We start from the raw sequence: 25351 nt of genomic DNA, 5'->3' as shown, positions 1-25351 counted from the left end.
AATCAAAGATGTAGCTTTGGACTACACCTCCTGACTCTCATGAGCTGCAGTGTGATGCGAGTGTCACCGACACTCCTTGCTCTAAAACTGTTCAGTGCTACAGAAATCGAATCTAATCTATATCAGAGAAAATGAGCCTGACTTTTTCCAGACCTGCATGTTGACCCTGAGGACCAGGAGTTTCAAGCTGAGTGTCCGACCGCCTGGATGTTCCTCTCCATTTCTGAGCTTTGAGATTAATATTCCCAGAATGGAGATGGATAGCTCCCATCACCAACATTGATTAATGTGGTATAATGTGAAAATGCTATTTTCATTATCCACAGAAGCAAAACTCCATTGATGGTATTGATGTAGGAACATTTCACTGGCATTTATGTTAAAAACTACAGTCTTAGAAAAAGAGCTCTTTGTATAGTTAAGAGTTTTATGCTTTCTGATATAGAACCTTTAAGGCACCCAGATGAGGATGGGTTCCCTTTTGAGTCTGGTTCCTGTCAAGGTTTCTCCCTCATATCATCTCAGGGAGTTTTTCCTTGCCACCGTCACCACTGGCTTGCTCATTAGGGATAAATTCACAGTGATAACGTCAAATATTTACAATATATTTTTGTGAATCCATTTATTTCTGTAAAGCTGCTTTGTGACACTGTCCATTGTTAAAAGCGCTATACAAATAAAATTGAATTGAATTGAATTAAGGGTTCCCCCAGAGGCTTGGTTGAGTTGAAGAGTGCAGCCTTGGAGGCTAGATACCTTCATATTCAGGCTTCGAAACATATACTTAAATCAAGAAACTTCCTGTTTATGAAAAGGTAGTAGTCGTATTCTCTTCAGAAGTAATGTGAATAATTTTAGCCGTCTTTCACCTTGAGTTACGTTCAGGTTGTGCAGCAAAGGCAGAAATTCAGTCCCAAATCTAGCCCCCGCAACAGAAAACTCATGTGACTGAAATGCTAGCATACATTTTAGCAAAGAAAGTGCTTCATCAAACGTTGTATAAATATGTAAGATTTCACGACTACATGATAAACTCATTTGCAAAAATGATACTTATATCTCCCACAGACATAATGAATTGTGAAGTTACAACTGACCCTGCCCATCTGGTCCTTTGATTTAATTTTATATATCTTCTGATATGAACATGAAATTGGTGTTTGTTTATGTTCAGTACTTCACCTGTCATATGTCATATAATTGGATTTTTACCTGTAAGATAAGACAAAAAAAAAAAAAAATCTGGTAAGCTATTCAGCTCCTTAATAGACACAGTTAATGAGTTAGCTACAGCAGGTGTGTGCTCTTTATGAGCAGTATGCAGTCTTACAGGCCGAGCAGACACACAGTGGATATTTGTACTTCCTATTTTCTGGTAGAGACACACACTCTCCCATTTCCTCCAGCCCTTTCTCTCCACTCCCTCTCCCTCTTGCTCTTAGCCACTCCTGTTCACTTCAACAGAAATGAAACTAAAACTGATCATTTCCCTTGGTGTGTGTGAAACTGACTTAGCTGTCTCAAGATTTTTCGCCCTTCTTGTTACTTTTTGATTGACATATCGTATGTCTTTTCTTTTTCTGTATACCTGAGCAAAATAAAATGGCAGAGACTAATATTTCAGTGGCTCAGGATCAGTTCAGCTGTTCAATCTGTCTGGATCTACTCAAGGATCCAGTGACTATTCTGTGTGGACACAGTTTCTGTATGGTGTGTATTAATGGCTGCTGGGATCAGGAGGATCAGAAGGGAGTCTATAGCTGTCCTCAGTGTAAAGAAACCTTCACTCCAAGACCTCTTGTGAGTAAAAATGCCATTCTGGCTGAAGTTACTGAGAAACTAAAGACAGAACTCCGAGCTACACGTCCTGCTCAGTGTTCAACTGTAAGTGAAGCTGTGAAATGTGATTCCTGCACTGGGAGAAACTCCAAAGCCATCAAGTCCTGTCTGGTGTGTCTGGCCTCTTTCTGTGAAACTCACCTCCAGCCCTCACTATGAATCTCCTGCCTTTAAGAAGCACAAGCTGGTCGAAGCCTCCAGACGACTCCAGCGCAGATCTGCTCTCAGCATGACAAACTGCTGGAGGTTTACTGTCGCACTCACCAGCAGGTGTATCTGCATGTTGTGTATGTTAGGATAAACATAAAGGACATGATACAGTATCAGCTGCAGCAGAAAGAGCTGAGAAACAGGTAAAAAAAAACATTTTCCACTGTTTATGTGAAGTGTTGGTTAGCATAGAGGTGGGAATGTTCTAGGACCTGAAACTTTTTAAAATGAAAGGCAACCTTTCTGAGCAAAGCAGAACTGCATTTTCATCACTATTGCATTAGGGTGTTTAACAGTGCTATAATTCTCCCTTTCAGAAAATGCAAAGAAAATGCACAATATGTTGATTTTCTTTTTTACAAAATATTATGATAGTAGTGTATCAGTGAAAGTTGCCCAATGTATTTAATTATAGCTATATTGTATGAATACATATTAGTGTTGGGTTTTCCTGTACAGCTATGCTTCTCATATCAAAACAATATTTTTCCTAAACAATTGAGCACTAGAGATAACACAATTAAGATAAACTTGCAATATTTATTTACAATGAAAAAATGAGGCTAATCCTCATTTACAACAATGGCTCCATTTTGCACAGCTGCAGAAATCAGACTATCCGAATCAAAATCAAACAGTCCAGAAGTCAGTTTACAGAAATATCTGAGGCAAGGCTGATTCAGTGTAGAATATCCAGGCAATGGTCAAACACTACTGGGGCAAAAAAAAGGGCAAGCAGGTTCAAAAACATTCATCCAGAAACAAGTGATACACAGGGAATGCAAGTTAGTAGTGAAGTTATGCTGAATATTCGAGCTTCAGTGTGTATGTCAAGAAGCTAGGGTACTTTCCAGTGAAGCTCCATATCAATACTACATACAATATCATTAAAAGTTAGTGTAAAGGCTATGATAAAACATAATATACGCAATTTCTTTATTTGACATGGTTTTCATCTGCCATTTGGTTCTTTTTGGTCTTTACTGATAGAAGGTTTTAAATGCTACACAGGCCTAGATGTTTTGACTACTAGTGGCCTCTAGTGGACACTTGAAGCCTCCAGAAATGAACCATTTTCAACACATTAGGCCAAGGAAGGGAAGGGAAGGGATAGTTAGGTTCATATTATTAACCCCTTAAGGCAGGAAATGACACGACAAGTATAGTGAGAATACTGAACATTGATAATAGCAGTGTCAGTATGATACAAGTATACAAATTGAAAGGTAGCAGCATGAGATGCACATGCATTATGTGTGTAGAAATAAAAATGAAAAGTAGCAGCATGATACCAGTGCAGTATATCAGAGGATTGTCCATGTGCAAGAACACAAGTTATAGCAGCACGACATATACAGAAAAGTGTTAAATCATCAAGAGAGTGAACAAAAGAGCTTGTGCAATATACCGGGTTTTTGTCACATGTGCAAAGGACAAAGGTAAAAGTACTGCTTAGACCTAGGGTTTGTGTAGTATACAACTATATCAGTGACTGTAGAATGAGTCCTAATGCTGAATGAATACACACTGGCTGGATGAATTGGCCAGAATGGTGGTGTGGCAGTCTGTTGAGAGCAGTGGTGATAAAACCTTACAGACGCAGGTATGAAAGACCTGCAGTATCATTCGTTTCCACACTGTGGATGGAGCAGGAGATGGCTGAAAGTGCAAAGCTTCAAGACTTCATGAAGCTTTGTCTCACCATCACTACAAGTTAGACATTCAAGGCTCAGGCATGCAGTAACCAGTGGCAAGACTTCATGAAAAGTGCAATCTAACAGGCAGTTGAAGCAGACAAACAAAATGAAGTGAATTGCAAACTGGTGTGCAGGCAGTTCAGAGCACTTTAGCAGGGTTGACCTCTTGTGGTCATAGGGAGAAGTGCAGTTAATGGCTGCTCCATCCTATCTCTTAGATTTTTAACTTCCACCACACTGGAATTAACTGAATTGTGAGTTTTGTTTTTTATCTAGAAGCAGCTGTTGAAGACGCAGAGAAAATGCCAACAGAGAATCTTGGATAGAGTGAAGGAGCATCAGGAGCTAACAGAAGCTGTGGAGTTTTATGAGGTGAGTTTAGATTTAGGGGAAGAACTACCCTGTTTTTCAGGATTCTCCTCCAGTCAGAATCTACCAGGCAGTTACTTCCTGAGAACAGTCAGAAATCGCTACCATGAGATTTGGCAGAGTGGCTTGGAGGATATTGATAAGCAATCGGTCAACACTAGATTATGCCTCATTCAATTTAAGGTTCTACACAGATTATACTTTTCTAAAAAGAAATTACATAGGATTTTCCCCAATGTCTCTCCTATTTGTGATAAGTACAAATCAGAGGATGCTGATTTTTAACTCATAATTTTATATTCTGTCATAAAATACAGGGATTCTGGTGTGAGGTTTTTAAAGTGCTTTCAGATGTCCTTAATGTAAACTTGGATCCAGACCCAGTGCTCATTATATTAGGACATTCTAATTATACATATTCATTGAACAGTGCTCAACAGAAATTCCTTACATATTGTTTGATAACAGCCAAGAAACTGTTATTACTGTTCTGGAAAAAGGTTAATCCTCCTGCTGCCACAATATGGCTTGAGGAGCTGATATCTACTCTGCACTTGGAGCGAATCAGATATCTTTTAAAAGGCAACATTGGACAGTTTCACAAGATTTGGGACCCTTTCTTCTGTTACCTCAAGAGGAATTCTATTCCTTAATGCAATGTATTGTAACTTAAAAGCTGTTTTGAATGTCACTGTATCTTATATTAACAGGCTGGGGAAGGGGTGTTACATGGTGTTTTTTTTTTTTATTATTTTTAATTTACTTATTTATTTATTTATTTTATTTGTAAGTTTGTGTGCATATAAGAAAATTACTACTGGAACTTGTGATTATTGTAAGGTTATTCGATGACTGAATAAAAAACTTATTTGACAAAAAAGAAATCGCTACCATTTTAGACACGATTCTTATTCATAACAAGAATTAAAAATATTATTCACAAAGTCTAGTGAATTATAATGGTAATGATTAATATGTTCCAGATTACAGATGCAATTCTGTATATTTTATCGGCTTTAGATTTGCTTCATCTCTTTTTCTTGGTCTCCTAACAGCGCTCTGCACAAAGAACAGTGCAGGAAAGTGAGAGGATCTTTACTGATCTGATCAAATCCATTGAGAGAAGACGCAGTGAGGTGACACGGCTGATCAGAGCTCAGGAGAAAGCTGCAGTGGGTCGAGCTGAAGAAGTCATGAAGCAACTGGAGCAGGAGATTGCAGAGCTGAAGAAGAGAGACGCTGAGATGGAGAGGCTTTCACACACAGATCCCATCCATTTTCTCCAGGTAACAGCACTGTGTGACAGAATTTTACACACACACACACACACACACACACACACACACTGATGTGTATCTTGACAATGTCTATATCTTTCATTTCTTTGGTTTTCACTGTAGAGTTTCCCGTCTCTTGTGGACACTCCTGGATCTGCAGACTTACACTCCATCAGGCTCAGTCCTTTCCTCTCTCTTGAGGATGTAACAGCATTTGTGTCTCAACTGAGGGACAACGTGGAAAAATTCTGCTATGAGGAGTTCAGAATGGTATCAAATGCAGGTAGATTGCTGGAATTTTCTGGAATGACAAAGAAATTTGTTCTGGTGAGAATGTTGAGACTTTCATGCACTAGGATTAGTAATAGTAATAGTCCTTTAGATGGTTCGTGGTTTGACCTTCTGAAGGGGTTCTACATGGAGTCTTTTCTGTAAGGTAAATAGGGTTCTATGTAGAAACTATGAGGGTTCCTCCAGAAGAAAAACCTGAAAATCCTTTAAAGCGTGCTAAATTTAACCCCTTTTTCCCCTAAGAGTGTAGGAATAGTAAATAAGCAAGTATATAAATCATCAAAAAATATTGATAATAATTTCTATACTGTAATTTTGTTTAATCATGTTTCTGTTGCAGTAAAAGAAATCCAGATTATTCCACTTCCTGAACCCAAAAGCAGAGAAGAGTTTCTACAGTGTAAGTTTCTTTCTTCAGCACAACACAAACACATACAGTATACGGTACATGCTATTAAGCACACAGGAACAATGAGATTCTAGGGACCACATTTGTATTTATTTAATAAAGTAAGGTTTACATTAATGTTGTGCTTAAATTTAAAATTTCAAATTCCATGATTGGGTGTCATTTATCTTTTAGTAAAGTTGTGTCTAAATAATTTTTGGCTAAAGAGGAGGAAATATTCCCACCAGATGCCAATCAATGACAAAATACCAAGAATGTTCACATCAAAGGTCATTTACATTTAGTGACGCCAACAAAACTCCATAAAAGATGAAGCTCACATACAGCTGAAAATGACAAAGTGACAACTAAACGGTGAAAGAGCACCTCCTACGTATGATGTGCGTTAAAACTTCTACTAATGAAGCTCAGTAATTGCAGCACATGAGCTATCATAGACACACACTAACTCTTCCTGATTTTAGAGTGCGCCATTACTTTTGTCCTAATTGAAAGGCTAGACTTTTTTGTCTTAATTTAGGGCTTATTTTGGAATCACTTTTAAATTGTTGTGTGTAATTGAAATATGTGATTTAATTTTGCCAGTGTACATACAGTCAGGTTCATAAATATTGGGACATCGACACAATTCTAACATTTTTGGCTCTATACACCACCACAATGGATTTCAAATGAAACGTACAAGATGTGCTTTAACTGCAGACTGTCAGCTTTAATTTGAGGGTATTTACATCCAAATCAGGTGAACGGTGTAGGAATTACAACAGTTTGCATATGTGCCTCCCACTTGTTAAGGGACCAAAAGTGATGGGACAATTGGCTTCTCAGCTGTTCCATGGCCAGGTGTGTGTTATTCCCTCATTATCCCAATTACAATGAGCAGATAAAAGGTCCAGAGTTCATTTCAAGTGTGCTATTTGCATTTGGAATCTGTTGCTGTCAACTCTCAAGATGAGATCCAAAGAGCTGTCACTATCAGTGAAGCAAGCCATCATTAGGCTGAAAAAACAAAACAAACCCATCAGAGAGATAGCAAAAACATTAGGCGTGGCCAAAACAACTGTTTGGAACATTCATAAAAAGAAGGAACGCACCTGTGAGCTCAGCAACACCAAAAGACCCGGAAGACCACGGAAAACAACTGTGGTGGATGACCGAAGAAAACACCCTTCACAACATTTGGCCAGATCAAGAACACTCTCCAGGAGGTAGGTGTATGTGTGTCAAAGTCAACAATCAAGAGAAGTCTTCACCAGAGTGAATACAGAGGGTTCACCACAAGATGTAAACCATTGGTGAGCCTCAAAAACAGGAAGGCCAGATTAGAGTTTGCCAAACGACATCTAAAAAAGCCTTCACAGTTCTGGAACAACATCCTATGGACAGATGAGACCAAGATCAACTTGTACCAGAGTGATGGGAAGAGAAGAGTATGGAGAAGGAACGGAACTGCTCATGATCCTAAGCATACCACCTCATCAGTGAAGCATGGTGGTGGTAGTGTCATGGCGTGGGCATGTACGGCTGCCAATGGAACTGGTTCTCTTGTATTTACTGATGATGTGACTGCTGACAAAAGCAGCAGGATGAATTCTGAAGTGTTTCGGGCAATGTTATCTGCTCATATTCAGCCAAATGCTTCAGAACTCATTGGACGGCGCTTCACAGTGCAGATGGACAATGACCCAAAGCATACTGCAAAAGCAACCAAAGAGTTTTTGAAGGGAAAGAAGTGGACTGTTATGCAATGGCCAGGTCAATCACCTGACCTGAATCCGATTGAGCATGCATTTCACTTGCTGAAGACAAAACTGAAGGAAAAATGCCCCAAGAACAAGCAGGAACTGAAGACAGTTGCAGTAGAGGCCTGGCAGAGCATCACCAGGGATGAAACCCAGCGTCTGGTGATGTCTACGCGTTCCAGACTTCGGGCTGTAATTGACTGCAAAGGATTTGCAACCAAGTATTAAAAAGTGAAAGTATGATTTATGATTATTACTCTGTCCCATTAATTTTGGTCCCTTAACAAGTGGGAGGCACATATGCAAACTGTTGTAATTCCTACACCGTTCACCTGATTTGGATGTAAATACCCTCAAATTAAAGCTGACAGTCTGCAGTTAAAGCACATCTTGTTCGTTTCATTTGAAATCCATTGTGGTGGTGTATAGAGCCAAAAATGTTAGAATTGTGTCGATGTCCCAATATTTATGGACCTGACTGTAAACTCGCAGTAACTCATCACCAGTTATACGTTTTGAAGCCAATTAATCGATGTTCACATCACTGAGTCTCCTTTTATATGTAAATTTACACTAACCTCAGGTGCAAATTTACAAAAAAAACTCATTTGTTTCTGAACCAACTGAATATTCATGAATACCATATTTCTTTTGTAAATGAGCCTGCAAATGATTTATGAATAAATTTGTTTGTATCCAGTTTGATAAATGAGGCCCATTGTGTTTCATCTCCATCAGACTCCTGTCAGTTCACACTGGATCCCAACACAGTAAATAAACACCTCTGTCTGTCTGAGAGGAACACAGTGGTGACCTGCAGTGAAACAGCTCAATCATATTCTGTTCATCCAGACAGATTTGACTATTATCTCCAAGTTTTGTGTAAAGAGGGTGTGTGTGGACGGTGTTACTGGGAGGTCGAGTGGAGCGGACGTCATGGCGTTTCTATAGCGGTGTCATATAAAAACATCAGCCGGAAAGGAAAAGGTACTGAATGTTTGTTTGGCCGAAACGAGCAGTCCTGGAGATTGTTTTGCTATCCTTCCTGCTACGCGTTCAGACACATTAAAAAAGAAATTAAAATCCCAGTAATACTGAGCTCCTCTAGGATAGGAGTGTATGTGGATCACAGGGCAGGAACTCTGTCCTTCTACAGCGTCTCTGACACGATGAAGCTCCTCCACAGAGTTCACACCACATTCACTCAGCCTCTTTATCCCGGGTTTGTGGTTTGTTCAGGATCAACTATTAAACTGTAATTAAACTGTAATTAGCAGATACATTTATGAAATAAACATGTTTGACTAGAAGGGATGAGAAATCATTAACGCTGAAGAATAATTACGTTTTTTCATTATTCTTGTTACTTTTTGATATTATCCATACGTCATGGAATTTAGCTTTCAGACTTACTGGGGCCTTTTAATCATTTCTCAAGATCCATGCGTTAATGAAAATCTCCTCAGTGGACACATATCGTGTACAGAAATGTATTTGCTTTTGGTATCTGAATGTATTTGGGCTAAAGAGACAGTTTTATCTTTGCGCTGACCTTAGGTTAGAAGTCTAGGAAAGGTGAGTTGAGAAAGTTCTCCTCCGTATGTGGGCAGATGAGTGTGTATGCACATGAATGAAGCTTCAATAAAAACTATTCCTCTTTTCCAAGTTTGCAGCTGCTCACATCTTTATTAAGAAGAAATAGACGTCACAATCCAACAAGCGGTGTTGTCGGCAGGATAGGACTGAGACACAGTGAGTGTTTTTCAACCGGAAACAACAAAAAGTGTTCATTAAGAGCTTAAGATTTTTCTTACACATGCAGTATGACATGCAGCCAAACCTTCCCAAACTTGCTTCCAAACTTTACTTCACGTCCATAGCAGTAAAAAGGAGGATTCGTACATAAAATAAATTTGTCGTCATATCTTGCAAAACCATTGTCCATAAGTATTCACCCCCACTGCTGTAAAGCTCCTAAATTCTTTACTTTGGAATAAGACAAGATTATAACTTCAGGTTTTTAGTTTGCAAAAACTAACTTTAGTTAGCAAAAGCAAACATGGAAATCACATCAGTAGACTTCTATAAAACAAGCAGGACATGCTCTTTTAATCCCAAGGGTTCTCTGAAACCTCTAGCAGAAAATAAAAAAAAATTCCGTTGTCGATGCTGGATGTAAAAGATGCACAACAGGTTGACAAGAATTCAGGAAAAATTCTACATGTACACCGTCTTATTAAATTTGTTAAATATGATGTTAAATGTATACTCTATAGCCAAAAGTCCGTAAACTCCTGAACTTCAGTGGGTGTGTGGTCAGGTGTGCACATACTTTTGGCCATGTAGTGTAATTCTGATACATAAAAAATGAATTAAAAACCATAAACAAAGTCTCCGGTTACTTTATTTATTTGTGATTGATGATAAAAGCTTAGCAAAGAACAGCAATTTACACCTCAACAGTGTTGGGGAAGCTACATTGCAGTTGTAACTTGTCAGGCTACAAGCCGCTCATGATTTCAATGATCAATACCACTGTGTTGATAAAGTAGCTAGTTACACTGAAGTAGATTGTCAAAGTGAGAAATATCAACTGTGACATTTTCATTTTATTGTGCAGCTTAATTTTAATGCACAAAATAAAACATTCACACTTTGTACAGGGTATGCCTGTACATAACACATAAAACAGCTAAGCAACATATTACTGCTAATAAAACAAAGCCCATGGGAACAAAAAGCCTCACATAGTCTAGTTTTAGTAGCTAACAGAGCTAACAGTAAAGATACAAATAGCTATTTTGGAGTAAAAGCCATACACCATAAGACCAACACCAACACCATAAAGAAACTCAACATTATTCTGAAATTCATCAATTAATTGTTGTACTTGCAAATAGAGAAAGAAATGTCTGGTCCTGAACTACGAGGATCCAGCTGAATTCCATGCGTCCACTTCTAGTAGCCTATAAAAAATAAAGAACATGAATCTTGAGTCATGAGTCTCATTTCTCTATGAATAATTTTAATTAGTGAGAAATGTAGAGATCTCTGACCTCCACTAGAAGGTGATACAGATGAAGGAGAGTTCATCAGTCTGTGGCAGGCTGACCCACTTCTTACTCTCAGACAGCACCGCTCCGGTTCTCTCCACATCACCACAATCCTCCACTCCGGTTCCGTTACCTGGAGCCCAGTTTTGGTAGCAGATCATCTCTCCTCTCACCCAGTACCAGAAGCCCAGAGCGCAGGTGTGACGCAGGCCAATCCACATGTTAGTGGAAGCATTTTTAGTGACTACTTCCACCCAGTCCTGCATTTCCTGCGAGTAAACAGAAACCAGGTCCACGTGATTCTGTCTGCAGAACTTCAGGGCTTCTTTCCACGTCTTCTTCTCAGCAATCACGATGAGTGGAGTTCGTTCTGCAACGAGAGATGAAAGATATAAAAAAAAATCATTTTAGGTAGTTAAATATTTGTGGGTTTTATGTTTTGATAGTGTCCTTTTTAGGCATCTTTAGGTATTTTCCTGTTTAAACCTTTTGTCCAAATTCAGGCTTTTTTTCTATAATAATAATAATAATAATAATAATAATAATAATAATAATAATAATAATAGTAATAATAATTAAAGCTGCAAGCAACATTTTTGAGGGCCAAGCACTCATACATTCACAGATGTCCTCCAATTGTCGCATAAGAAATCAAAGGAAAGCAGAGGCATAACTATAGGCAAAGGGATTGAAGAATGATTTGTAGTTTCACGCATTTGCCAGTCATTTATGGGAGAACGGTTTTGAATATCAGCGTCCCTTTGATAACTTTTGTTTAGACAGGCCTCAAGATGATGTGAGCCAAAACTGGTGAATATTGGACAAAATTTGGAGGAGGAGTAGCAAAAATGGCACTTAGATGTAAGCATTTTCGCCATTTTGTTGTAACATTTAACCAGAAGGTGGCGCTGGCACAAAATTTGTTGCGTAGTCTCAGAGTGTGGTCCTGAAGATGCCTACCAAGATGTATATCAGTGTGCAAGGTCATTGATGAGATACAGCCTAGCTTCCTGTTTGGTTGCTTCGTCATCAGATTCATTGGCCCAAATCGTTTGGACTATTCAAAATTTTTTGATAAATTTTTGTGAGGCTTACACTGAAGATGATGTTTTCCGTATTTGGTGATGATGGGACAAAATTTGTATGACGAGTAGCAAAAAAACAGTTTTTGACAAGATCCAAGATGGCAGAAAATCTGATTAGGTGGAAATTGACGTCATAGGGTGCACTGAACTCGTCTTGACCCAGAGAATCCAGCGTTTTAAACTTTGGACACACGATTCAAAAGTTATGACCATAAAAGTACTTCCAAATTAGGCCCAAATTTGACCCAATGGGGGCGCTAGAGCGTTGTCAGCACTTGGCCCAAATTTGGTGAGAATGTTCCTTAGACCCTCCCCAATCAGTCAATAATAATAATAGTAATGATAATAAAAATAAATTGACAATTACTACTACTACTACTACTACTAATAATAATAATAAATTAATAATTACTAATAATTTTTTAATAATAATGAATATAAATATTATTATTGTTTAACAACAACAATGGTAATAATTATAAATACATTATTTCTATTATTAATTAAGAATAATATTTATTTGAACAGTTTTTCCATACAAAAACGACAACATGTAAAAATTCAAAGTAGGGACATAGTATGACCAGCGATAATACTAATATATAACTAATATATAAATAGGATGGAGACTGCCAGGCACTTCTGTAAGTCTCTGTGACTAACGGTCTCTAGAAAAATGATGTAAATGTAAATATAAAATATTAAGAAACAACATGGGAAAAGCATGAAGAAGACTTAAATAAAAACAGAATAAATCATATAAAATAGTTCATAAATGAAAAACAAGTATGAGAGAAAATGACAAAAGAAATCATAAAAATATAGTTTGAAAGGAAAGATTTAAACAAATAACCATCAGATAAAGTATTTAGCTGATTTTAAACACATGTACACTAGTTGCCTGTCCATTTCCTGGTGCATGAAAACAGAAGGCTAATGTGCATCTCAGTTCCACCAGCTCCAACTACAAGCTGTTAAAGAGAATGAACTAAACCTGTGCAGTAAATCTATTTAAAAAATTGTTCTGGTACATTACTCACTTTTATAGCAGACAAATTTAACCTTGTGACGGCATTCTGCATCATTCCATTTATTCTTTTCACTTGCTTTCAGGATTTCCACACAGTTTTCAGTCCCATTGTTGTTTGGCTCTTTATCATTCCAGTACTCGTATGAGAACTGAGTGTTATCTGACCAGACCCAGGACCTCTTGTCATTACCAGTCGAGGACTAGGAAAGAAAATTTAATACCACACATTAGTCACAATCACAGCTAATAAAACTGTTTTAAAGAAACGTGGGTTTGTTTAAATGATTTAAAATGGATGTTTTTATTTTGAGGTCTGTAAGAAGTGCATTTATTTATATCACAATTAACTCTTAATCTGAAAACTTATAACGTTCATGAAAGGTAGAGTAATACTACATATCAAATAACTGAAATCAGTGTGTAGTTCAGTATGTACATACATGTTAAGTGTAACGTCTAGTTCTAGTTTTGAAATGTTAGAGTTGTTTTATAAGGTATTTGTACAATATTTAAACACATTTGATCAAACGATCAGCTAAACACAGAGTCTTACAGATACACACCTGCTATTGCTTTTGTAGAGTAGAGTGTTGGCTGATCAGTTAAAATTGTTTATTTTAAAGTTACTCAAAGGGAAAAATTAAAACAGAAATATCCTCAGTGTTTAAACAATTATATTTAAATTAATGAAATAATTAAAATGCTTACAGTGCTATTAACCTGCTTCAGTCCAATCCAGAAATGTTTTCTGCTCCCGTTAAGAACGTCCTTTACAGCATTCATTTCATCTTTGTTCTCGATGGTGGCCAGGTCAGTGTAATTCACTCTGCAGTATTGCTGAGCTTCGGCCCAGTTCATTTCCTCTTTCACCACATAAAACTGACGAGATGCACATAAAGCGAGAGCCCACAGTCCTGCTGGGATAAGAATCTCTCATGAGCTGAGTAGTATGATAATGAAACAGATGAGACTTTTACAGATTAACAAAAGCTTCAAGTGACCTGAGAAAAGCAGAAGGAAGTGCACAGATGAACCCATAACTGTGGAGAACAACAGAGGGGAAAAAAAAAATCAGACATTAAATATTAGTACAATTTCAAGAAGAAGAGCTAACAGAATGCACATCATATGTGCATGTTCAGATGTGTATAATGGCAATAAATCCATTATAATTAAACTAAAAATGAAAAAAATTAATGCTGCATCACTAATATACAATGTTTTAGCAGAGAATGTTCAAAAGCACTAATGCAACAGATGGGTCAAGAGTAGGCCACCCCTCTGGCCATCCCAGGAAGATATTATTATTATAATTATAATCATTATTATTATTATTGGTATGTGAATCTCACTGTGACATGTTGTTTGAATAACAGGACACCCACCAGTTAATTTCATGTTTTTCCAAGAGCAATGAACAAACAAGTTTAGCTGTTCCCTGGCAACACTGACCACAATGAACAATAACATTGGATTTCTTCTGTTCATTATTAGCTACCTTTAACTAATGATACTTAATTTGTAATGCTAACATACTTCGACAAACAAAATCATGGCCTAATGGTTAGCGAGTCGGACTTCTAACCCGAAGGTCATGGGTTCGAGTCTCAGGTCTGGCAGGGATTGTAGGTGGGGGTGGTGAATGACCAGTGCTCTCTTCCACGACTGAGGTGAGACCCTTGAGCAAGGCACCGAACCCCCAACTGCTCCCTGGGTGCTGCAGCAAAAAAGGCTGCTCCCTCCTCCAGGTGTGTGTGGGTGTGTGTGTGCACTTGGATGGGTTAAATGCAGAGCACAAATTCTGAGTATGGGTCACCATACTTGGCTACACTTCACTTCAAACAAACATTCGTTGCTTAGCTGTGTCCCTTTTATGTCCAATGGAGATCCTACTCAGGCCATACACAGACAGGTGTATTATGTCACACTGTTATTTTCTATAGATGTGGATTAGTATTTTGCCCCACCCTAGACAGCCAAGTGAATAAAGTCAGTGGGTCTAACCTGCCCACCCCACTGTAAAAAGTCTGGGCTGTGAATATTATCCACTGTTAAAAGCAATCCATGGTGCTGTATTCCATCTCAGTGTGCCATTACTTATGTAAGATGCAATAAATTTTCATTAGTGACAAACAGAAAACACTTCACGCTGAAGAGCAACACCTTCACAGCGTCACTCTTATGCTTTATCTCTCAGTGAAAGACGATATCATTGTAATGTAATTAAAACGTACATAGCATGTGCAGCATTTTCCCCAAACTCCGTAATTCTTGCTAGGGTCTTGGCTATAAAGCAAAAGACCTGGAAATTTAATCATATATAATACTATGATTAAAATGTATATGCAAAGCGTTATCCCACAAGCGCAGTATTTCTTCCTAAGGTATTGGCTAAGAAGCGAAAAAAAAACAAAAAACATATTTAATAACTTTTTTGTTCAAGACAATTTTACAAAATTGAATTACTAACCTGAAATTAAAGTTATTTGTTTTTTACCTGTTAGTGATTGTGAAGGTGCTCTGGTACGTGTGTCTGATGTCTGATGTCTGCTGTGTGCTGTGTTCCTTGTAAATTTGAATGACTTCCCATTATCTATTCCTTTGCTTCTGCTTTTGCCACTTTTTATTATGCTGTTTTCCATAACATTCCATGCAACAAAATGCAAATATACGCAATAAAATAAAATACGCAGCTCTGCAGCAGATCATGTATTATACAAAAGGACTTAATATATAACCACAAGCGTGTCATCTAATCCACCAGTCTGAAACATGTCAGTTACAACTTGTGTTAATAAGATAACATTAGAATATGAAAAGTATTTTTGGTGTTTTAGTCTCTTCACTGCACAGTAGCTCTCATAAACGTATGCTCTTGGTTTCTGTATATCACACTGCTTTTCCTGGTGTAGTGCTTTTCAGAGGTTTTTTCATCCTAAATGGCCACATTTCTTCCTGGATCGCACACAAACAAGTCATCTTATTAAAGTGACTTCGATCATTATTAAGGAGGTGAGTCAGGTGAGTATCCAGGGGAAACACTAAGGGAAGCTTAGGGTTTAAAGGAAACTCTACATGAGTGTATTTGATCAGGAGTTGGACTTCAGGCCTTGATTTGAGCAACACCCAACTAAATCAGGGTAAATGTGGGGTGGCCTCGTTTGTTTGTTTGTTTGTTTTGGATAGTTTAGAAATATTCTTATCTTCTATTTCCACAAACATACGTTATGGGAAGCAAAGTGAAAATGTACAGACAGATATTATATCTTTGATGTACAGAACAATTTCTGGTGTAATGGGAACTCTAGAGATATTACAGTGATTCGGGTCAGACTGCTTTTTGTGTAGGTAGGCTAGCTACACTATATGGCCACAAGTATGTGGACACCTGACCATCACGCCCATATGTGGCTCTTCTTCAAACTGTTCCCACAAAGCTGGAAGTACAGAATTGTATAGAATGTCTCTGTGTGCTGTAGCATTACAATTTCCCTTCACTGAAACTAAGAGGCCCAAACCTGTTCCAGCATGACAATGTACACAAAGCCAGCTCCATGAAGTCATGGTGTGTGAAGGTTGGAGTGGAAGAACTCGAGTGTCCTGCACAGAGCCCTGACCTCAACCCCACTGAACACCTTTGGGATGAACTGGAACACCGACTGAACCCCAGATCTCCTCACCTCAACATCAGTACCTGACTTTCTCTCAGCCACACTCCAAACTCTAGTGGGAAGTCTCCCCAGATGAGTGGAGCTTATTATAATAGCAATAAATCTGGGGAATAAATCTGGAATGCGATGTTCAAAGAGCACATATTAGCGTGATGGTCAGATATCCATGAACTTTTGGCCATATAGTGTACGTTTTCATGTTGTGAGAGTGTGTATGAAGGAGTACCAAAGCTAGTGTTCCTTATTTCTATGTGTTTCCTCTGATATACTGTTAAAATGCCAAGGACATGGTCTAACTATAGAAGAAAATAAGATGAGAGAGGGGGATTATGGAGTAGATAATGGCCATACAATGCCAGGCAATGATAAAAAGGTGTACTGTAAATCAGAAATGCGTGTGGTGCGCAGTGATCTTGAATTCTAGGCAAAGATTAAGAAACACAAGAAAAATGTTCATCCTTAGTTTCAGGTGTTTTTGTGCATTTTTTAGTTAGGCTGAAAATTTTGCTGAGACCTGGCATCCCTGTGTGCCTGATATTTTCAGACCTGCAAGCTGACCATGACGACCAGGAGTTTCAAGCTGAGTATTGCAATACACCATTTTAGCCTAAATGTTGTTGTCCTATATACATTTTGAAATTTGTGATTAAAATTCCTAGATTGGAGAAAGATAGCTCCAATCACCAGTACTCATGAAAGGGACTATATTGTCCAAATGTATTTTTCCTGTTGAGAAAAAAAAAGAAAGAAACAACTGGAGCTTACTAATAAAGATTTATAAAAAACAAACAAAAAATTTTTTTCCCTGCATTTTCTGTCTTATTATTTCCAATGAAAAATTAAATATAACCATAAACAGAAAAAAGTATGATTTATCATTTTCTGGAATTTTCTGGAATATGAATGTTGATGTATGCAAATGTTTTGTTCTGGTTACAATTTGGAGACTGGGGGTTAATGGACTACTGAGGATGTGACTTCTTGGTTGCATCAATGTTTGTTGAACAGTGTTTATTCTTAAGACAAAAGGTTCCTCAAAGGTCCTTTGGATGGTTCATGGTTTGACTTTCTAAAGGGGTTCTACATGGAGTCTTTTCTGTAAGGTAAATAGGGTTCTATGTAGAAACTGTGAGGGTTCCTCCAGAAGAAAAAGCTGAAAATCCTTTAAAGGTTTCCCCTAAGAGAGTAGGTATAGTAAATAAGCAAGTATATAAATCATCAATAAATATTGATAATAATTACTATACTGTACTTTTGTTTAATCATGTTTCTGTTGCAGTAAAAGAAATCCAGATTATTCCACTTCCTGAACCCAAAAGCAGAGAAGAGTTTCTACAGTGTAAGTTTCTTTCTTCAGCACACCACAAACACACAGGAATAATGAGTACACAGACTCTAGGGACCACATTTGTAATGATTATTAATATTAATGATCTTATTAATATTATTGATATACTTATTAATGATTGTTTGGACCAAATGATTGTTTCACTCACTCAGCTGCTTTAACCTGGGTTTGTGGTTTGTGCTCAGGATCATCTATTAAACGGTAATCATCAGATACATTTATTAAATGAATTGTTAATGCATTTTAAAGGGAGAAGTGCTGTAAAGAAAAACAGACTGAGGTAAAACTCTAGTTGTAGTTCCAGTTGCACTTGTCATGTGACAGCTCTTCTCATATAAACTATATAATTAGTTACAAACAAAGGCCTGCTGGCTATTAGGTAGAAACACAGATACATGTGTAAAAAACTATATGTATAAAATATACATTATAGAGCATATCTTTATGTTAAAATGTTTGACTACAGTACATAGGCAATCATTAAAGTGTTCTAATAATACTGATAAGAAATATGCCTTTCTATGTACACTCTACCTCCCCTATTGGCTTGCATACTATCCTGCTAATCACTCATTCATGCTAATATTTAAGGCTGCTTCCACACATGGATGGCCCAAAATTAGACAAGCTGTTATTTTTAGTTATATTGCAATGTCAGAATATAGTAAATCTCCTCATATGCGCTCACTAACAGCTACTTTTTTTTCCATGGCACTTTGTCTTACATGATGTTTTTTCTCACTTGCCTGTGAATTTGTGACGTGATTGATTGGGAGGTAAAAAGTGCATGATGTCATGTACCATTTGTCTAAATAAAAAAAGTGTTTTTTTCAACTTTTGGAAGCTCCATTTTGACCAAAAAAAGCACTTGAGGTTGAGAAAAAATGTGAAATGTGAAGTGTGAAAGCATCCTAAAGCTGTCTCATAATGAGTTTTCTGAAACTTAAAATGAATAACTGCTTTCAGAATTGATCAAGTATAGCTCAGTTGTATTTTAAAGCCTGTAACTTAATGAGAAATGGTAGGAGGTTGTGTCCCACAACAGTATTAGCTAGGCAAAGCACTATAAATTTTCCTCTCAACACAAAATTACCTTGCAACTAGCTAGCTAACACTGCCCTGCTTACACGTGAACATTTCATATAACTAGATAAGTGATTTGTGAAAGAACAGTGGCCAACTGTCTCTCTATCTCTCACAGAACAACCTCCAAGATCCTAACCAGTCTGGTTTCAAAGTGGCAGATTCCACAGAGACTGCCCTTTTGGCCATCACTGAGAAGCTACTACTTGGCTGCTAGATCAGCCAAACCCGAATCAGAATCAGAATCAGAATCAGAAACAATTTATTGCCAGGTACAGTAAAGGACACTCTACAGTACTAGGAATTTGTCTTGATGTCAGGTGCAAACACAGAATCGAAGATATAAAGTCAAGGGGGAGATGAAATGAAGAATACACAAATACAAAAATGCAACACAATAACAAGGGTAAAACTGTCATGATTCCTCATCCTCCTCAACCTTTCAGCAGCATTTGACACAGTGAACCACAAGAGTCTCTTGTCCACCCTCATGAGTTTTGGAATTTGTGGTGCAGCATGGCAGTGGTTTGCTTCCTACCTGGAAGGTCGCTCATATCAGCTGACAGTGATACGGGGGTCAGTCGTGATACGGGGGTCAGTCGTGATACGGGGGGTCAGTCGTGATACGGGGGGTCAGTCGTGATACGGGGGGTCAGTCGTGATACGGGGGGCAGTCGTGGCCTAATGGTTAGAGAGTCGGACTTGCAACCCGAAGGTGAACCTGAAGGTTGTGCGTTCGAATCTCGGGTCCGGCAGGGATTGTAGGTGGGGGAGCGAATGACCAGCGCTCTCTCCCACCCTCAATACCACGACTGAGGTGAGACCCTTGAGCAAGGCACCGAACCCCCAACTGCTCCCCGGGCGCCGCAGCAAAAAGGCTGCCCACTGCTCCGGGTGTGTGTTCACGGTGTGTGTGTGTTCACTAGTGTGTGTGCACTTGGATGGGCCACAAGTCACTTCACTTCACTTCACATGGAGACTCTCCACTGGTGTCCCACAAGGCTCAATACTTGGTCCTTCACCTTCTATACTTGATCTCTTGGTGAGGTCATTTCCTCACATGGGTTTTCATACCATTGCTATACAGACACTCAACGCATCCTCTCCTTTCCTCCCTCACACACTCATTTTTCTGCTCAGATCTCAGCTTGTCTGGCAGCATGGATGACAGCTCATCAGCTGAAACTTAATCCCAACAAAACTGAACTGCTGTTCATCCCAGGTGATTCATCCCCATCTCAGGATCTTACGATCTCCCTGATCAACTCTCTGATCTCACCTTCAGTTACTGCAAGCAACCTTGGGGTAACCATGGACAATCAACTGTCCTTTTCCTCTCACATTGCTAATCTGACACACTCATGTCGATTTCTCCTTTATAACATCAGAAGGATTCGTCCACTTATATCCACACAGATATATGAGTGGCTCAGGTGCTTGTTCAGTCCCTTGTCATTTCGAGACTGGACTACTTCAACTCGCCCCTGCCAGGTCTGCCTGTGAGCACCATTCAACCTCTGCAACTGATCCAGAATGCAGCTGCACGACATTTTCAACCTTCCTAAGTTCTCCAACACCACCCCATTGCTACACTTCCTCTACTGGCTTCCTGTAGCTGCCTGCATCAGATTTACAACACTGATGCTCGCCTACAAAGCCAAAAACAGACCAGCACCCACTTATCTCAAAGCACTTATCACACTGCACCATGCTCCCTCCGATCCTCTAGCACTGCTCGACTGGTCCCACCATCTCTCAGGGTACAAGGAAGACCTGCATCGAGACTCGTCTGTTCTGGCACCAAGGTGGTGGAATGAACTTCCCCTAGCTGTCCGAAAAGCTGAGTCACTGGCAGTCTTCAAACGACGCCTAAAGACCTACCTCTTCCTAAAGTACTTAAATTGGCACTTAAAAAAACACTTTGTGTTGTCTGTGTGCTTTTTACAATATAAACCCCCAAAAGAGTTTTTAGACTGATGGTGTTCTTAGTCCATGACCTAGTGAACCAGTATCAGGATGTATTTATTGATAGAGACTTCAGAGCTCGTCTGTAAGTCGCTCTGGATAAGACCGTCTGCCAAATGCCATAAATGTAAATGTTTATTGCATTTAGCCATTAGTGATGTTCACTGCTCTTGTTGCCAAAGCAAACAAATGGTATTATGGAAATTCTGGGTTCCCAAAATGTCACAGTGTACAAAATGTTATCGTGTTACATTAAAACTCAACAAAAAAAAGTGCAACAATAGGAAGTCATTTACAGTGGTGAACATTAGCTTGTCCAGGCAGTAATGTTAAAAACTCATTTTCATTAAATATATAAATGAAATTTATGGAGTGTGGATCAAACCATCATAACTGTCATTCATGCTATTATTGGAAAATAATCCACATCAGGGTGGTAAGATGAGAGCGAAGTTGCTGTTACCACCCCAAAGTTGATTATTTATATGGAGTATACAGTATATCTGTTTCATTTCTCCGTGTTGACACTGGAGACTCCTTCCAGAAATGTTAAATAAACATCTCCTTAGATAAAGCTTCACCATATCAATAATTATTCAATTTTCCTTGTTAAATAGCAATACATTTTTAATCCGTTTATTATTAGTCTTAGATTATGTGGATTATCCGCCATACAAGTCCCTGTGAATGATCTGTTATTATAGAAATGATAATGTATTAGAACGAGTGCAGTAATATAAACCTGTGATTTGCAGGTGAACTACTGTCAGAACTTGTCTTATGAGAAATTAATCAACTCTTACTGACCAATCAGAATCCAGAATTCAGAAGTATAATGATGATTACTGGCAGGAAAACGGCAGTGGCCTAATGGGGTAGTGTAGAATTCAGCAGCAGGGTGATGGTTGTGGGGAAGAAGCTGGCCCTGAGTCTGCTGGTTCTGGTGTGAATGTTCCTGTATCTCCTCCTGAATGGAAGGAGGTTTGAATAGTTTGTGACTAGGATGGGAGGGGTCCCTGATGATGTTGCATGCTCTACGCAGACATGTACTTTGGTGCAGATGGTGAAGATGTCAGTGGCTGGGAGTTGGGCACCAGTGATGTGTTGGGCGGTTTTCACCACCCTTTGCAGGGCTTTTCTTTCAGACACCGTGGAGCTGCCATACCACACTGTGACGGAGTTTGTCAAGATGCTCTCAGTGGTGCAGCAATAGAAGCTTGTTAAAATCGGGGAGACAGATGAACTTTCTTCAGTCTCCTCTGGAAGTTGTGCCTTCCTAACCAGAATTGACGTATTATGGTGCCAGGACAGATCCTCACAGATGTGGACACCCAGGAACTTGAAGTTGAGGACATGCTTTACTTCAGTCCCGCTGATGTAGATGGGAGAGTGTCTGCTGCTATAGTACACAAGAGTGTGTTTTTGCCAAGTTTAAATGTTACTAGACATTTCCACAGACACTTTCATTGCTCACTGCAGTATCAACCATTCCTAGCTTGAGCATTTTAATTTTCAAACTAATTTCTGATTATTTGTGCATTAATCTAACTTTTCCTCTGATCTGGGAGTCGATTCCCAACATTCATCTCAAAGAGCTGACTCGATGAATCAACTCGTTCACTAATGACACGCACTACTTTTTTTCTATTTTAACCTTCTCAGAGAAAAGATGAACTGTGGTAAGAAAATGGTTAAAATTCTAATTGATGCAATGTTAACTATTAATATTTAAATTAAGAAACTGTTTAGTTTCTTACAAGTTAATCTGTGAAATTTGGATGGATTTCAAATGTTACATTAGCTCCTCAACGAAGTAGCTAACTGCTAGCTAAACTTAGCAAAGCCAAGTGGTGCAGGAAGGTAAACATTAACATCATCAGACATGGTGATGGAAAAAAAATATGATATGGGTGGAAAACGTTCTCTTGCGAATGCAAATATCTTTGAGAGAGAACGAAAAGTTTCTCAGGGAAATGAAAGGCTTTGTGAGCGAACAAAAAATTTTTTGAAATTTTCCTCCCATCTCATTTTTTTTTCCGTCGCCATGTCCCTTTAGGGGCTCCATACACTCTTACTTACATTTTAAAGAAAAAAAAAATAAGCTCGTTAAAACTCTCGAAGGTCTTTTCTTCGGTCATCCAGCCAATGACTGTACAGTTTAAAGCATTCAATCAAGTTCATCAATGTAGAAACCCTATCCTGCCAATTCTTCATCGGACGTGACTTTCTCACGCTACAACAATGTAGTTTGCGGAAAGCTGTAGCTGTCTCTGTGCGTTTAAAGATAGATGAGCCACTGGACTGCATTGTGGAACTTGAGGATGATGTCCCTGGCCCTACTTCAGTAAAATATTTACTGAGAATTGTATAAAATGAGGCGTCTCACTTGCCTCCATAGTAGGAATGAACTTCATCTAATTTGAAAAAGCATGCTGAGGTAGTTTTTGCTAAATAACCTATTACATTTACTTCTGTTTTCTTTGCTAATGCCAGGTTAGACTAGCATTGATTCCAGCTAACATAATTGGCTAGGCAGCAAGTCAAATTCTAGCTAATGGCAAATATTGGTTATTCACAGGATTTTTTTTTTTTACCGTCAATCCAAAAACAGCTCCAACACTCTTCAGTGTAATCATGGCTTCTTTCCTAATTCTCTTGTCATACCATGTACCCAATCCAGATCCCCACTTTAAAATGAGGCCCACACACTTAACTGCCAGATTGTCCTTTAGATGGCAGCATTGTTCAGTTCAGTGCCTGCAGGAGCTCGGCCTCTGCTTTACTTTTCTTTGCTCTTCAAAGCAAAGACATAATGTATACTGAATCATCCATCATTACGTGACTGCAGGAAGGCGTGGATGGATTTGAACACTAGTTCTGGTCTCCAGCACTTTTTGAAGCCAAGTTACACCCTTGGTAAATATATTGTATAATGTTTACCAGTGTATCACAATATATTTTTGTATCATAAAGGCAGGAGTAGAGGTTCCAAGTGTTGTCTGATGTTCCTCGACGCAGTCAGATGAGGTTCTCAGCAAAATTAGCTGTATTTAATATTCCAGTGTAGTTGGATGTTGCCTTGTTTGCTTTAGTGACTATCTTTTCCTCCTGCATGTGAAAGCAGTTGAACTACCTTTTCAACTTTTTACCCATTTCATGTGCATGTGACCTCATCTCAAATTCCAGCTCGCTGCTGCATTAATAGCTGATCTCAGTAGGCCCATAAGCACTGCTAAGTCCTTCCCACCCTGAATATATACATACATATCCCTTCATGTTAAGGGAATTATTTAATTCCTCCCTGCTGAAACCACCATTTCCTCACACAAGGGATGAATAAAAGCCAACATCCGAACCCAGCGTGTGACTGGACGGTCAGTTTGGGGCTTTCTGCGGGAACGGATTCTGTAATAAATGCTGTGCAGCTTACTATAAACCATGTCAATTCCTTAGCACATTTACAGTCAGGTTTGTGAGACCCCAGGGGTTGGCATGAACTAAAGGTGTGTCAAGAAGGTTGTTAAGGTATAGTGAAAGGATCATAAAATATCGCACTAGTCTTGCTTTTTATGCATTTTGCTTCTGACTCACAAGTTTAGGAAATCGTAATATAAATAAAACATGACGTGGACCAAATGACACAGTATGAAGTCACCTTTTCGATCTAGGCTACTGTGCAGGAAATGTAGATTTATTAGTAATAAACATAAATTTATTAAGACTAAGTTGTAAAAGCATGTGATCACCACACAGGAATTTTGTTTATTAGAGAAACAGTGTCAGTATGACAAATGCTCTCGAATGTATAGTGAATCATGTCTGCACATTGAAAGCTTCATGTTAGTCAGGAGAGTCTAGGGCATAAAAACTGCTCTGTGCATACTATATGTATTTTTTTTTTAAAGAGCATCAGAGAAAACTGCTAGAAAGGATTGGAGTGTAAGCTTCGGCTAGAGAAAGAGGAGCAGGGGGGAGACAGAGGGAATGGATAGTATGTAGCAGGGAGTTGGACTTGGAAAAATAAACACTTTTATTTATTTTTTTACTCGACTTGAATGTTAGCTCATGCTTTACGTTTGTAGGCCATGTGCATGCAGGAAAGTGCACATAAGAAATCCACCCATGTAGCTCCAGCTTCACATCCTGTTTCTTTAGTTTTGGGCTTTGAGGATTTTAGAGCACTTTTGGTAACAATTTATTTGAAGGGTAGATACATTGGGCCTTCATATCTCACTCACAAGCATTACATAAGTATTAAGTATTTATCAGTAGCCTTACTGGT

General features: G+C 38.6%; 1 protein-coding gene and 1 pseudogene across 1 annotated transcript; one reads left to right on the top strand and one right to left on the bottom strand.

The window, feature by feature from the left end:
* Positions 1-1156: 1156 nt before the first annotated feature.
* On the top strand, positions 1157-10181 carry LOC117597188 (tripartite motif-containing protein 16-like; annotated as a pseudogene).
* A 154-nt stretch (positions 10182-10335) lies between these two features.
* LOC117597060 (macrophage mannose receptor 1-like) lies at positions 10336-24091 on the bottom strand. Its single transcript, XM_034303596.2, has 6 exons — positions 23664-24091; positions 14004-14042; positions 13711-13916; positions 13013-13202; positions 10891-11257; positions 10336-10800 (listed from the first exon to the last, which is right to left on the bottom strand). The coding sequence occupies exons 2-5, from the start codon at positions 14038-14040 to the stop codon at positions 10896-10898; spliced, it is 795 nt and encodes a 264-aa protein (XP_034159487.2). The 5' UTR covers positions 14041-14042; positions 23664-24091; the 3' UTR covers positions 10336-10800; positions 10891-10895.
* Between the last annotated feature and the right edge of the window lie 1260 nt (positions 24092-25351).

Source organism: Pangasianodon hypophthalmus, chromosome 4 (assembly GCF_027358585.1).
Source record: "Pangasianodon hypophthalmus isolate fPanHyp1 chromosome 4, fPanHyp1.pri, whole genome shotgun sequence".
NCBI classification, from domain to species: Eukaryota; Metazoa; Chordata; class Actinopteri; order Siluriformes; family Pangasiidae; genus Pangasianodon; species Pangasianodon hypophthalmus.
Note: the sequence above shows the minus strand (reverse complement) of the source record. Positions and strands in the feature narration are given on the sequence as shown.

Bases quoted from the DNA above. Each gene is read 5' to 3' on its own strand.
- LOC117597060 (XM_034303596.2), bottom strand. From the start codon at position 14,040: ATGGGTTCATCTGTGCACTTCCTTCTGCTTTTCTCAG. The intron at 13,917-14,003 runs GTCACTTGAAGC...TTATCCCAGCAG, and splicing joins CTTCCTTCTGCTTTTCTCAG to GACTGTGGGCTCTCGCTTTA. The intron at 11,258-13,012 runs GTGAGTAATGTA...CTCTCGTTGCAG, and splicing joins TAAATTTGTCTGCTATAAAA to AACGAACTCCACTCATCGTG.